The 12,437-nt window shown below is 37.6% G+C and overlaps 1 protein-coding gene across 1 annotated transcript; it reads left to right on the top strand.

Annotated features, from left to right (window-relative positions):
• The first annotated feature begins 10,258 nt into the window (after positions 1-10,258).
• LOC120874405 (olfactory receptor 8D2-like) lies at positions 10,259-11,188 on the top strand. Its single transcript, XM_040255775.1, has one exon. The coding sequence runs from the start codon at positions 10,262-10,264 to the stop codon at positions 11,186-11,188; it is 927 nt and encodes a 308-aa protein (XP_040111709.1). The 5' UTR covers positions 10,259-10,261.
• The last annotated feature ends 1,249 nt before the right edge of the window (positions 11,189-12,437 follow it).

The raw sequence follows: 12,437 nt of genomic DNA, 5'->3' as shown, positions 1-12,437 counted from the left end.
GTGATTTTTTTAATTTAAAAATTTCAGAAAGTTAATATAAATGATGCATGTGTATTTTATTTTTTGTAGTTTTAGAGCATGAATTTATTAAAAATCATTATAAAAGTGGTTGCAGTTTCATATCTTAAGGCATAAATAAGATATATGAAAGGATTTGTTAACTTCTGACAACAAACAATTCTACTTTGACTTGACAATGAATTAGGTGAATATTTGTCTTAGAGGTTGTTTGAAATAAGACGATTTTCAAATATTAACACATGGCAAGCATATTGCTTTCTCATTCCCAAGAGAAATTGTTCAGGGAAATAGAAATCAAAGAATTTTATTGAGGGTAAATAAAAAGCAGAAAGAAATTAAAAGAGTTTTAGAACAGTTAGAGATGTTTTGTTAACATTGGTAGCAATTTCTAAGAATATATCTCAAGGGCAAATATAGCTGGTGCTTTGGAAATATGCTGCTGATGTATTTCACTGGGTAAAAGAAGATGATTTTGAAACCTATCTCAGAAGTCCCAATGCTTCTAAATTTATCATCCAGGATATTTACATTTTATTTACTTTTACCAAATCTGTCTTATATCTGTTCAAAAGCAGATCAACTAATACACCATGTAGAGATTTGTAGGTTACATTAAATTATCAGAATAAGATAATATGGAAAAATTAAAAATAGCCACCAGGTATGTATATTTCAAAGTAAATACCATAATAACACTGCCTTTCATAATTTGGCCTCTTTCAAAGCTACAGCATTTTCTCTTGGTATACTGCCTCCTTTTAGTCCCTCTCCCCCAAAACCCACTTTTCCTGGTAATATTCCAAATATCTCTTAACTGTGTATATTTGCTTAATGTCTTTCCCTTCTTTGAATTCAATTTCTCCTTCATCTTAGATAATAATACTGGGGTGCCTGAAAAATATGCAAAACTTCTCTGGGTGGAAATTTCTCATTTGTCAGTCTGCAGGGGATTTTCTCATGGGAAATTAAATGCTTAAACAGGAAAGGGAATGATTCAGTGTGAGTGGGAAGTAGCACAAACAACAAATAGATACATTAGAACTTCAACAGTTTTTATTAGTAGAATATTAATTTATAAAATATATTGTGGGACTACTTGGACTCCAAGAAAAGAGGATAAGGGGATACTTATTCTCTGCTCTCGGAGTTTCCTTCCATATGGAATAGGAGCATTGGTGAAATCACCTCGCCTTTTGCTAGCCATTACCTGGTTGGGAAGACCATTTATTTACCTTCTCCTTTTTCCTTCCCTCAGTCGTGTCCAACTCTTTGCAACCCCATGGATTGCAGCACGCCAGGCTTCCCTGTCCTTCACCATATCATGGAGCTTGCTTAACCTCATGTCCATTGAATCAGTGATACTACCCAGCCTTCTTGTTTTCTGTCATCCCCTCTTCCTTCTGCCTTTGATTTTTCTCAGCATCAGGGTCTTTTCTAATGAATTGGCTCATCACAACAGGTGGCCTAAGTATTGGAGTTTCAGCTTCAGCATCAGTCCTTTTAATGAATATTCAGGATTGATTTCCTTTAGGATTGACTGGTTTGATCTCCTTGCAGTCCAAGCAACTCTCAAGAGTCTTATCCAGCACCACAGTTCAAAAGCATCAATTCTTTGGCATTCATGTGCTCTATTGTGATCCTCGATCCCAAAGATCAGGCCCTCCCACTACAGAAAGAAACATGGTGACCAGAATAGCAACTATATAATCATGTATTAGGAAGTGTTACAAAGGTAAAATGTCAGATATGATTTTTTAAAAATACTGAGAATATGAATAATTTTACATAACTTTGAAAGCTCAGATGCAACTGGTAACTTTGTGTAAATAGACATCTTATCAAAAACTCATTTCAAAAAATAGTCTGTGCATATGTCCCCTCTTATGGTTAGTTCATGTTAATGAATGGCAGAAATGAAACCAATATTGTAAAGTAATAATCTTTCAATTAAAAATAGCTTGAAAGTAGTCTGAACAAACCTTTAAACAATAAAAAAAATCAGATCAGTATTTTATTTATTTATTTAAAATATAAATTTATTTATTTTAACTGGAGGCTAATTACTTTACAATATTGTATTGGTTTTGCCATACATCAACATGAATCTGCCACGGGTGTATACATGTTCCCCATCCTGCACCACCCTCCCACCACCCTCCCCATACCATCCCTCTGGGTCATGCCAGTGCACCAGCCCCAAGCATCCTGTATCATGCATCAAACCTGGACTGGTGATTCGTTTCATATATGATATTATACATGTTTCAATGCCATTCTCCCAAATCATCCCACCCTCTCCCTCTCCCACAGAGTCCAAAAGACTATTCTATACATCTGTGTCTCTTTTGCTGTCTTGCATACAGAGTTATCATTACCATCTTTCTAAATTCCATATATATGCGTTAGTATACTGTATTGGTGTTTTTCTTTCTGGCTAACTTCACTCTGTATAATAGGCTCCAGTTTCATCCACCTCATTGGAACTGATTCACATGTATTTTAAAATCTTAAAATTTTGTCCTCACAAAAATTCTGTGGTGGTTTTACATATAAATTCCATATATAGAATTTACATATAACTTCAAACATAGATATCTCTAATTTATGTGAACATTTTTATGGAGAAGAACTAGAGGGATAGCTCCCTTAAATTGTTAAAAATAACACTAAGAGCTCACCAAAAGATGATAGTATAAGAAAGAACTATTAATAAGGCAACCTAACCTGTCAAGGCTATGGTTTTTCCAGTAGTCATGTATGGATGTGAGAGTTGGACTGTGAAGAAAGCTGAGCGCCGAAGAATTGATGCTTTTGAAGTGTGGTGTTGGAGAAGACTCTTGAGAGTCCCTTGGCCTGCAAGGAGATCCAAACAGTCCATTCTGAAGGAGATCAGCCCTGGGTGTTCTTTGGAAGGAATGATGCTAAAGCTGAAACTCCAGTACTTTGGCCATCTCATGCGAAGAGTTGACTCATTGGAAAAGACTCTGATGCTGGGAGGGATTGGGGGCAGGAGGAGAAGGGGACGACAGAGGATGAGATGGCTGGATGGCATCACCGACTCAGTGGATGTGAGTTTGAGTTAACTCCGGGAGTTGGTGATGGACAGGGAGGCCTGGCATGCTGCAATTCATGGGGTCGCAAAGAGTCGGACATGACTGAGCGACTGAACTGAACTGAAGTGAACCTGTTTGGAGGGCCTCCCTGGTGGCTCAGCTGGTAAAGAATCCACCTGCAATGTGGGAGACTTGAGTTCGATCCCTGGGTTGGGAAGATGCCCTGGAGAAGAGAATGTTTACCCACTCTAGTATTCCAGCCTGGAGAATTCCATGGTCTGTATAGAGTCCGTGTGTCACAAGAGTCGAACATGACTGAGTGACTTTCACCCTGTTTGGAAGCATCAGAAATTTACTTTTGCTATTATGCTACAGAAATATGTAATTTGTCTAGCATTATTTCACAGCTAAGGAAGCTGAGATTTGACCTAGTGACCCAAAGTAATTAAAATATGGAAATCATACACTACACAAAAGAATTAAATTTATTCCAGAAACAACTGTACTTGACACCCCATGTTCTATTATTAATTTTATGACAGAAAACAGATGGACTATTAAGTAGAAAAAATTCAAAAGCTTTCCCAGATAGCACATCTCTTTGGGGCTGTCTGAGAACTAGAGTAGATTCAGACAAAAAATTTTTGCTAAGAGAAATGTTTGGTGAAACAGTTTGTAAATTCCATGGTGTTACAGAAGACAATGTATGTATTATTATTGTGTTTTACTAACAGAGACCAGTCCCTTGGGTGATGAAATCTTTTTGAGATGTAATTTCTATTTTTTTTTTCATTGATTGCCTAATGCACATAGGGCCAAATCTTGAGAGATTTGTAGATCTTTGGGAATTAGTTGTTGTGTATTTCTAAGCCCCATCTCAATATTTGCAAACAATATCAAAATGCAGTCTTTGAAGGAAAATAAATAAATATCTTAAGGTGAGTGTATATCAACTTCTCAGCAGAGTAAAAGTTCAAAGTGATGTCTGGGTTGGTTCTATTTAAACAGCCTAATTAATCATTTTTTTCTTCATGTTATTAGGTTAATAGTATGAAATAGTTATTCAGTACTTAATATGTACCTTTTTTTTATTAACCTCTATTAACTAAAAAAATCTTAGGAGACAGGTTTTACACATGAAGACACTGAGTCACAAGTGATATAATTGTCCCAAGTCACACAAATCTTAAGTGGTAAAACCAACACATGGTTCTAAGTAGACTGAGGCTAGAGTGTCATTAAAGCTCTAATCAATATGTTACCCTATTCTTTATTTTTTTGAGATTATACTCATTTAATTTTTCAGTGACTGAAGAAAAAGACATACATTTCAAGACAAGCCAACTGTTCTGAAAACTTTGCCTGGAAAAAGGTAATCCTGAACTTTAAATGTACTTACTTGGTTTTAGGCTGTAAACTGGATGACAATTTTCTTGATTTAATTACCCATGATCTGCAATTCAGTTTCAATATTTCCAATCAGATGCTCCGGTGAACCAAAGGATTTTCACAGAGCCCAATGGTTTAAATTCCTCTTGTCCTGAAATCTGTTACATTGGCTTAACTGAACACCAGATGATCTTTCTTATGTAGATGGAAATTGCTAGCAAAATGGTGCCCTATCCAAGGCAGAACTGGAAAATGCAGCTCTAAATTATCAGACCTAAGTTACTGGGCTGTTAACTGCCATTGTTAAAGTTTAAGAAATTGGTGAGGATATTTAGATATGAAAAGGTCAGAATGCTCAGCTATATTGTTATTGTTGTTGTTCAGTCGCTAAATTGTATCAGACTCTTTGTGACCCCATGGACTACGGCATGTCAGGGATTGGCGGCATTTAATGACCTCATCCTTTTGTTGCTCCCAGTGCTTTTCTGAGCAGTTTACTGCAATCCGTTCCTACGACAAGAACAGAATTGATATAGTGGCTAACACAGCTCCTTCTTAAATCTGAATCCTGACTTTCTGTTATTCAAAGCCTCGAATGTGCACCAAACTCTTGAGAGTTCTCCCAAAGCCACTGTAGAAACACCTGGAATCTCCTGACTGCTTTGCTTTTTAAATTATAATTAAATTTTTTTTTTTTGCTTTTCATGGTTAAAGAGAGTGCCCTTCTTGATGAGACCCTGGAACAAACACTGCTTTTCTTGGTGAATACATTCCTATACTTTCATTACATGGGTAAGGGTGCCTGTTACTTTGGGGGAACATTGGCATACACAGCGGAGAAGGCAATGGCACCCTCCTCCAGTCCTCTTGCCTGGAAAATCCCATGGATGGAGGAGCCTGGTAGGCTGCAGTCCATGGGGTTGCATAGAGTCGGACACGACTGAGTGACTTCACTTTCACTTTTCACTTTCATGTACTGGAGAAGGAAATGGCAACCCACTCCAGTGTTCTTGCCTGGAGAATCCCAGGGACGGAGGAGCCTCGTGGGCTGCCGTCTATGGGGTCGCACAGAGTCGGACACGACTGAAGCGACTTAGCAACAGCAGCAGCAGGCATACACAGGTAAAGTAAACTCAGAACGTGTTTTGTAAGTGTAAGAAATCACAAGTGGTATAAAGTCTTCAAATCTCAGTACAAGTCTTTATCTTCATAGCTACTCTTTCTAGTTGAGGAAACAAAGATTCAGAGAGGGTAAGTGATTTGCTTTAGTCACACAGACTATACAAAGTGCTCTTAGCCCCCTCTTCAGACTCTGTGTGTCATTATACAATCATAGCATTTAAGATTTGAAATTGATAAAGATCTAAGTCATACAGATGTTTTATAACATTTGCTTTGGATAAAGAAACAAACAGGAATATCTCCTTTCCACAATATTTGACTTCTATGAAGAACTAAGCTTCATTCTCTACCCAAAAGATTAAACTTTATGAATTCTACCTTCTTGACAAAAATACCCACTTCATCAGATCCGAAAGGGACAGGCATCTACTTTCCCAGCAGTATTTGAGATTCCAGTATCCAGACAATTTTATTCTTGTCTCTCAAATAAAGTTACATCGTAGAAAGAATAAGAACAGGATTTCTCCCATAACTATAACTCTGTATTCCACATCCTGCAACAAATTAGTTTAGGAAAATGTTATTAGTGTTATGGTATCTTTCAGTGAGAGAAAGTAACAAATCAATATCTGCCCTAAATAGTTCTGCATTAAAAAAGTAGGCCTTTGCAAGATGAGTTTTCTTAGATTTGTGTGTCTCTGTTAAATTAAAGAAACAAAGCTTTAGAATTAAAAAAATTAATTAGGCATACAGACACATACACCCAGACATACACATATGCAAACGCTATAGTTCATGGGATTCTCCAGGCCAGAATACTGGAGTGGGTAGCCTTTCCCTTCTTCAGGGGATCTTCTCAACCCAGGGATGGAGCCCACGTCTCCTGCATTGCAGGTTGATAATTTACCAGCTGAGCCACAAGGGAAGCACACTTATACTGTATAGATATTAAAATTTTAACTCTGAATCTTTTATGGGTAACTTGATGAAGGATATAAAGAGCAGTATTCTTACATTCTGAGTAGTTGATGATGCTACTTCCATTTATGGTCTCCAGGGATAGGAGGTGGCACTTTCCTGCCTTCACTATTGGTGGTGTTATAAAAGTTTAAACACAGTAGCATCCTAGACCACTAGCTATGGGGGAGAAAAATTCAGAGGGAAACAATGTACTGTCTTTTCTTCTCTCCCCACAGAGGAGCATATTACCTACATATATAGTAGTTATTCGCTTTCATTTCATTTGGCATAATAACATTTAACTTCTAATAAAAATCTCACATATATAAATATCTTATTATTCTTGCTTCATTTACTGAATTATTTTGATAGGAAATTTAAATATTGCATTTCATGCTCCCCTGGCATTTTGAGTTAAAGATATTAAAATTAACTTTCTTTTGATGATTCAGGGCAATTACTTTTATGCACATGAGGTATTTTGTGCATGTATTCTGCATTTTGATACATTCAACTTTTCTCAAGTCCTATATACCTATGCAGTTTGAGGATTTTTTCCTTTTGTTTTTTTAAGCACTCTTCTGGAGGCCTCCTTTGTTGCTGTTAAGCTGCTCTTCTTGATATCCTGAGCCTTCTTTCTTGTATCTCCCCTCCCCTTTTAAAATTCTGCCTCATTCTGATCTCCTCCATGTTTGTTAGAAGTATTTCTTAAGGAAAAGAATAACAGGGCACTAAGAGAAACCTAAACGGATTGACAAATGGATAAATATTGTTACATGATATTGTGACATTTATATTGGTGTCTTCAAGGTATTTGGGGCTTCCCTGATTGCTCAGTTGGTAAAGAATCCACCTGCAGTGCAGGAGACCCTGTTTGATTCCTGGGTCGGGAAGATCTGCTGGAGAAGAGAAAGGCTACCCACTCCAGTATTCTGGCCTGGAGAATTCATGGACAGTATAGTCCATGGGGTCACAAAGAGTTGGACATGACTGAATGACTTTCACTTTTCAAGGTATTGTTACTCACCTTCAGTTTCTTGGTAAATTGTAAGTTACTAGACAAACATCTCCAAATAAGTGAAGAGTTAATGCATATATATTGCTTTTCTTATTCTACCGGACTCCATCAAAGCATAATCTAATAATGGGCTTTGTTTACTTGACAGATCAGCAACTTGAGTCTCAACATCAGCAGGAATATCTGGACAAGGAAAACAATCGTTTTTGGTTCTGACCTCTGGACAACCCTTCTTACTGGTAATGATTTTAGTATTATTTAGGATTTAAAAAAGAGTTTTAGTCAGTTTATGAGTGAGCCTATTAAAAAACTATAGTACTCGACCCAAAGTGAATCTCAACCCAAAATGTCCCACCTCTCTCCCTTTCATGGAGTGTTGATTTGGTTTGAATAACAAAAGCCTCTGCCTTCAGTCTTAACTATATTCAGACAAATTCAGAGCATCTACCTGGAGATGTTTGAATTTCATTGTCTTTGTTAATCTGGTTACTTTGAGTTTTATCCTGGCAACTCTGATCCTCTTTTCTTAAGTTTTATCTAATTTTCTCAATTCAGAACCATGTATTTTTTTTCTCATATGTTCTTTATTTTTCTTTTCCATTGTTGTTTATTACAGGATATTAAATATAATTCCCTGTGCTAAACATTATGGCCTTATTGTTTATCTATTTTATATTTAATAGTGTATGTCTGTGAATGCCAAACTCCTAATTTATCCCTCCCCTACCTCCATTCCCCTTTGGTAACCATAAGTTTGTTTTCTATGTCTGTGAGTGTATTCATTTGTGTATACTTTGGATTCCACGTATAAGCAATTTCAAAAGATATTTATTCTCATGTGCTCTCAAAGATAATGACCCTGTGTAATTAAGCATTTTAATCAACACATATATTGAGCACCCTCAGCATGTTGTGGAAGGTAGAGAAAATAAATTAAAGTGAAGTTTCATACATTTTTGTTTGTGATGAAACAGAATTTATTTTTATTTTTCATGCAAAATAAAATCAAATTCTATATCACTCTATGTACAGAAATTTTTCTCCATTGATTTTTTTTTTTCACTCAATGAAAAGTTATTAGGCTTGATTCCTTTAGGTAAGAAAGAGTGCATGCACTGAAAGCAGGAATATCTTTCCCCTGATTCCTCTTTAGGGGAAACTAAGTTAGTGAAGGAGAAATCCCCAGTTCTGATATAACAGCTGTGAGAGAGAAAGTTCAGTGCAAATTTGGCCTCTGATTATGGACAGCAGGGAAGAGCCAGAGATAAAACACTGATTTGTTGATGGCTCAGAAAATATACCTGAAAGCTAATCTTCCTTTTTTGCTGTCCCTTGAACAAGAAAGTTGTAAAATACAGACTAAGAACAGCCTTTGGCATCTTATTTCTGTTAACCACATCTGCTGATAGAGGATGAAAAGAGTTTCCTGGCTTAACTAAAGACTTCCATCCAGAGAACAATAGAGAGATAAGTGGGAGTCTGAATTGATTAAAGACACTGATTGAATTTCTTTTTGTATAAACAATTTCTTTAATAAGTCTATTATGTTTCTAGATTCCCAATTTTAGAAAATATTATGATAACTCATATAGATGGATTGAGATATTGAAAAGGATGACTTTCATTTCATTAGAGCTAGATTAGAAGCCATGTTTTAACCAAATTTGAAGGTTCTATTCATATATGTCAGAGAAAAGGATGGGCAACATTCCTTTAAGTATATTAAAGAAAAACTAATTAGGTCTTAAAAGTTTGTGCTTTTTTTTCAAAGTGAGGTAGTTGTTGGCTTAAGCCTGGGAGTAAAATGAAAAGGCTATGACTTATGAGGGGGAGGGGTGGTATTTGAGTGTTGGATGGAACCAAGGCTCTAGGTATACTTCCAGTCTTTGTCTTTGAGTGCTTGTTTATTTTTGTTTTTTGGTAGATTCTTATTCTTTTTTAATTATTATTTATTTTTAATTGGAGGATAATTGCTTTACAATGTTGTGCTGGCTTCTGCCATACAACAAATTGAATTGGTGATAGTTATATGTATATCTCATCCCTGTAGAGACTCCCTCCCACCCCAACCACTTTAGGTCATCACAGAGTGCCAGGATGGGCTATACAATGCTGGCTATACTGACTGAGAAAGTAGCATTGATGTCTATACAGTACCATGTGTAAAATAGATAGCTTCCCACTAGCTATCCATTTTACACATGGAAGTGAGAGTCGTTCAGTCATGTCTGACTCTTTGCAACACCTTAAACTATACAGCCCATGGAATTCTCCAGGCCAGAATCCTGGAGTGGGTAGCTGTTTCCATCTCCAGGGGATCTTCCCAACCCAGGGATTGAAGCCAGGTCTCCCACACTGCAGGCAGATTCTTCACCACATAAGCCACCAGGGAAGCCCATTTTACACATGGTAGTGTATATATGTCAATGCTACTTTCTCAGTTCGCCCCACCCTCTCCTTCCCCATCTGTGTCCACAAGTCCATTTTTATGTCTGCATCTCTACTCCTGCCCTGCAAATAGGTTCCTCAGTACCATGTCCTTGAGCTTTTAAGAGATCACTGGAAGGATGAAGACAAGGGACAGAGGAAAGATGGACCCAATCAAGACGGGACCTGTCATGCTGCGTTGGGAACCAGAAAATAACTTGAATGCACCTATTTTGTCTCACTTCTTTCTGCAGATAATATCTTGTAAAGAATGACTACTTTAAATCATTCTTCAGTGAGTGAATTTATCCTTGAAGGGTTAACAAAATACCCAGAGCTTCAATTGCCACTCTTCCTCCTGTTCCTTGGAATATATGTGATCACCATGGTGGGGAACTTGGGCATGATCTTCTTAATCACTATCAGTTCTCAACTTCACTCTCCAATGTATTATTTTCTCAGCCATTTGTCATTCATTGATCTCTGCTACTCCTCTGTCATTACTCCAAAGATGCTAGTGAACTTTGTGTTAGAGAAGAATGTTATTTCCTTCCTGGAATGCATGGCTCAGCTTTACTTCTTCCTTATTTTTGTAATAGCAGAAGGTTATCTTCTCACTGCCATGGCGTATGATCGTTATGTTGCAATCTGCCGCCCACTGCTTTACAATATTATCATGTCCCCTAGGGTCTGTTCCATAATGATGGGTATAGTATATTCACTGGGCTTGTTTGGGGCCACAGTTCATACTACCTGCATGTCAATGTTGTCCTTCTGTGGGTCTCATGTTATCAGTCATTATTTTTGTGATATTCTTCCCTTGTTGAGCCTCTCTTGCTCCAGCACCCACGTTAATGAGATACTGTTGTTTATTATTGGAGGAGTTAATACCTTGGCACCGATACTGGCTGTACTCATCTCTTATGCTTTCATCCTCTCTAGTATCCTCCATATGCACTCCATCAAGGGATGGTCCAAAGCCTTTGGCACTTGTAGCTCCCATCTCATGGCTGTGGTTATCTTTTTCGGGTCTATAACATTCATGTATTTCAAGCCTCCTTCGAGCAATACTATGGAACAGGAGAAAGTGTCCTCCGTGTTCTACACCACTGTGATCCCCATGCTGAACCCTTTGATCTACAGTTTAAGGAACAAGGATGTGAAGAATGCATTGAGGAAGATGCTTAGGGGAAAGTAGTCACCCCAGCAAAGGAGATTTCCACAGAGAGGAAGAAGTGAACCAGATGAAAAATTGTCATGAGCTCTGTGTTATTTCTTTTTCTCCTCTAGAGACAAAATGCACTGTTACTTACAAAATATATATTTGTACTTGAGAATGTTTGAGGCATTTTGGTCATTTTTATCAAACAATAAGGTTTTCTCATAGCCAATTTAATATTTGGAAATTTTACTTGTATTCAAGGAACAGGATTTGGCAGAAGAGGGAGGGCAAGTGAACAACAAAAAAAAAGAATATGTTAAAGATATTAATTTTGAAAGTGCTTGATAAATAAGAAGTGGATTCAGGGTTGTGTTTGAAAAGAGATGATGTTAACTGATTCAACATCTTGAAAGGCAGAAAGAGAGGTATTTTTAAACTTCCAAGGGAAGATTTTTTTTTTCTATCCCCAAGCCATTATAGTGAAATATTGAGAATATTGATATCATGACTGAGCTGTGTGGATGCAGTACTTATAGCAAAGAACCACATATAGGTGGATTGCAGTGTGTGTGTTGGGTTGGGGGAGAATAGCTTTAGGGTGGAGAGGTGAAGGTAAGAGATGTCAAAGTTAGCCTGCTGCTGCTGCTAAGTCGCTTCATTTGCGTCTGACTCTGTGCGACCTCATAGATTGCAGCCCACCAGGCTCTGCCATCCCTGGGATTCTCCAGGCAAGAACACTGGAGTGGGTTGCCATTTCGTTCTCCAATGCATGAAAGTGAAAAGTGAAAGGGAAGTCACTCAGTCGTGTCTGACTCTGTGCGACCCCATGGACTGCAGCCCACCAGGCTCCTTCATCCATGGGATTTTCCAGGCAAGAGTGCTGGAGTGGGGTGCCATTGCCTTCTCTTAGTCTTATCATATTCAGTTAAGATCAATTATAACTAATCTAAAATCTCACATTGCCTTTCTCTGGAGGCTATCACTTAAGCCATAACTATCCGATAGAAGTCTAATAGAGTCTTGTTCCAACTTGGGGAGTTTAACTTACTATTCTGTATTGGAATGATCAGTTTAATGAGGGCAATGCTCTTTCTTTTCTCCTGGAATTGTATATAGCTCTTTCTCACCCACCCTCTGTATGAATCATAGTGTTGTTTGCTTTGTTTGTTTGTTTGTTTTTATCACCTTGTGACTTTGCCTGTATCCATAATTTCCCTCTGGTGCAGGAATCCAGCCCTCTTGGAGATCAGAAACACAACCTCCTTGGTGCTTCCTTGCCCTGACA

Source organism: Oryx dammah, unplaced genomic scaffold, assembly GCF_014754425.2.
Source record: "Oryx dammah isolate SB20612 unplaced genomic scaffold, SCBI_Odam_1.1 HiC_scaffold_15, whole genome shotgun sequence".
NCBI lineage: Eukaryota > Metazoa > Chordata > Mammalia > Artiodactyla > Bovidae > Oryx > Oryx dammah.
Note: the sequence above shows the minus strand (reverse complement) of the source record. Positions and strands in the feature narration are given on the sequence as shown.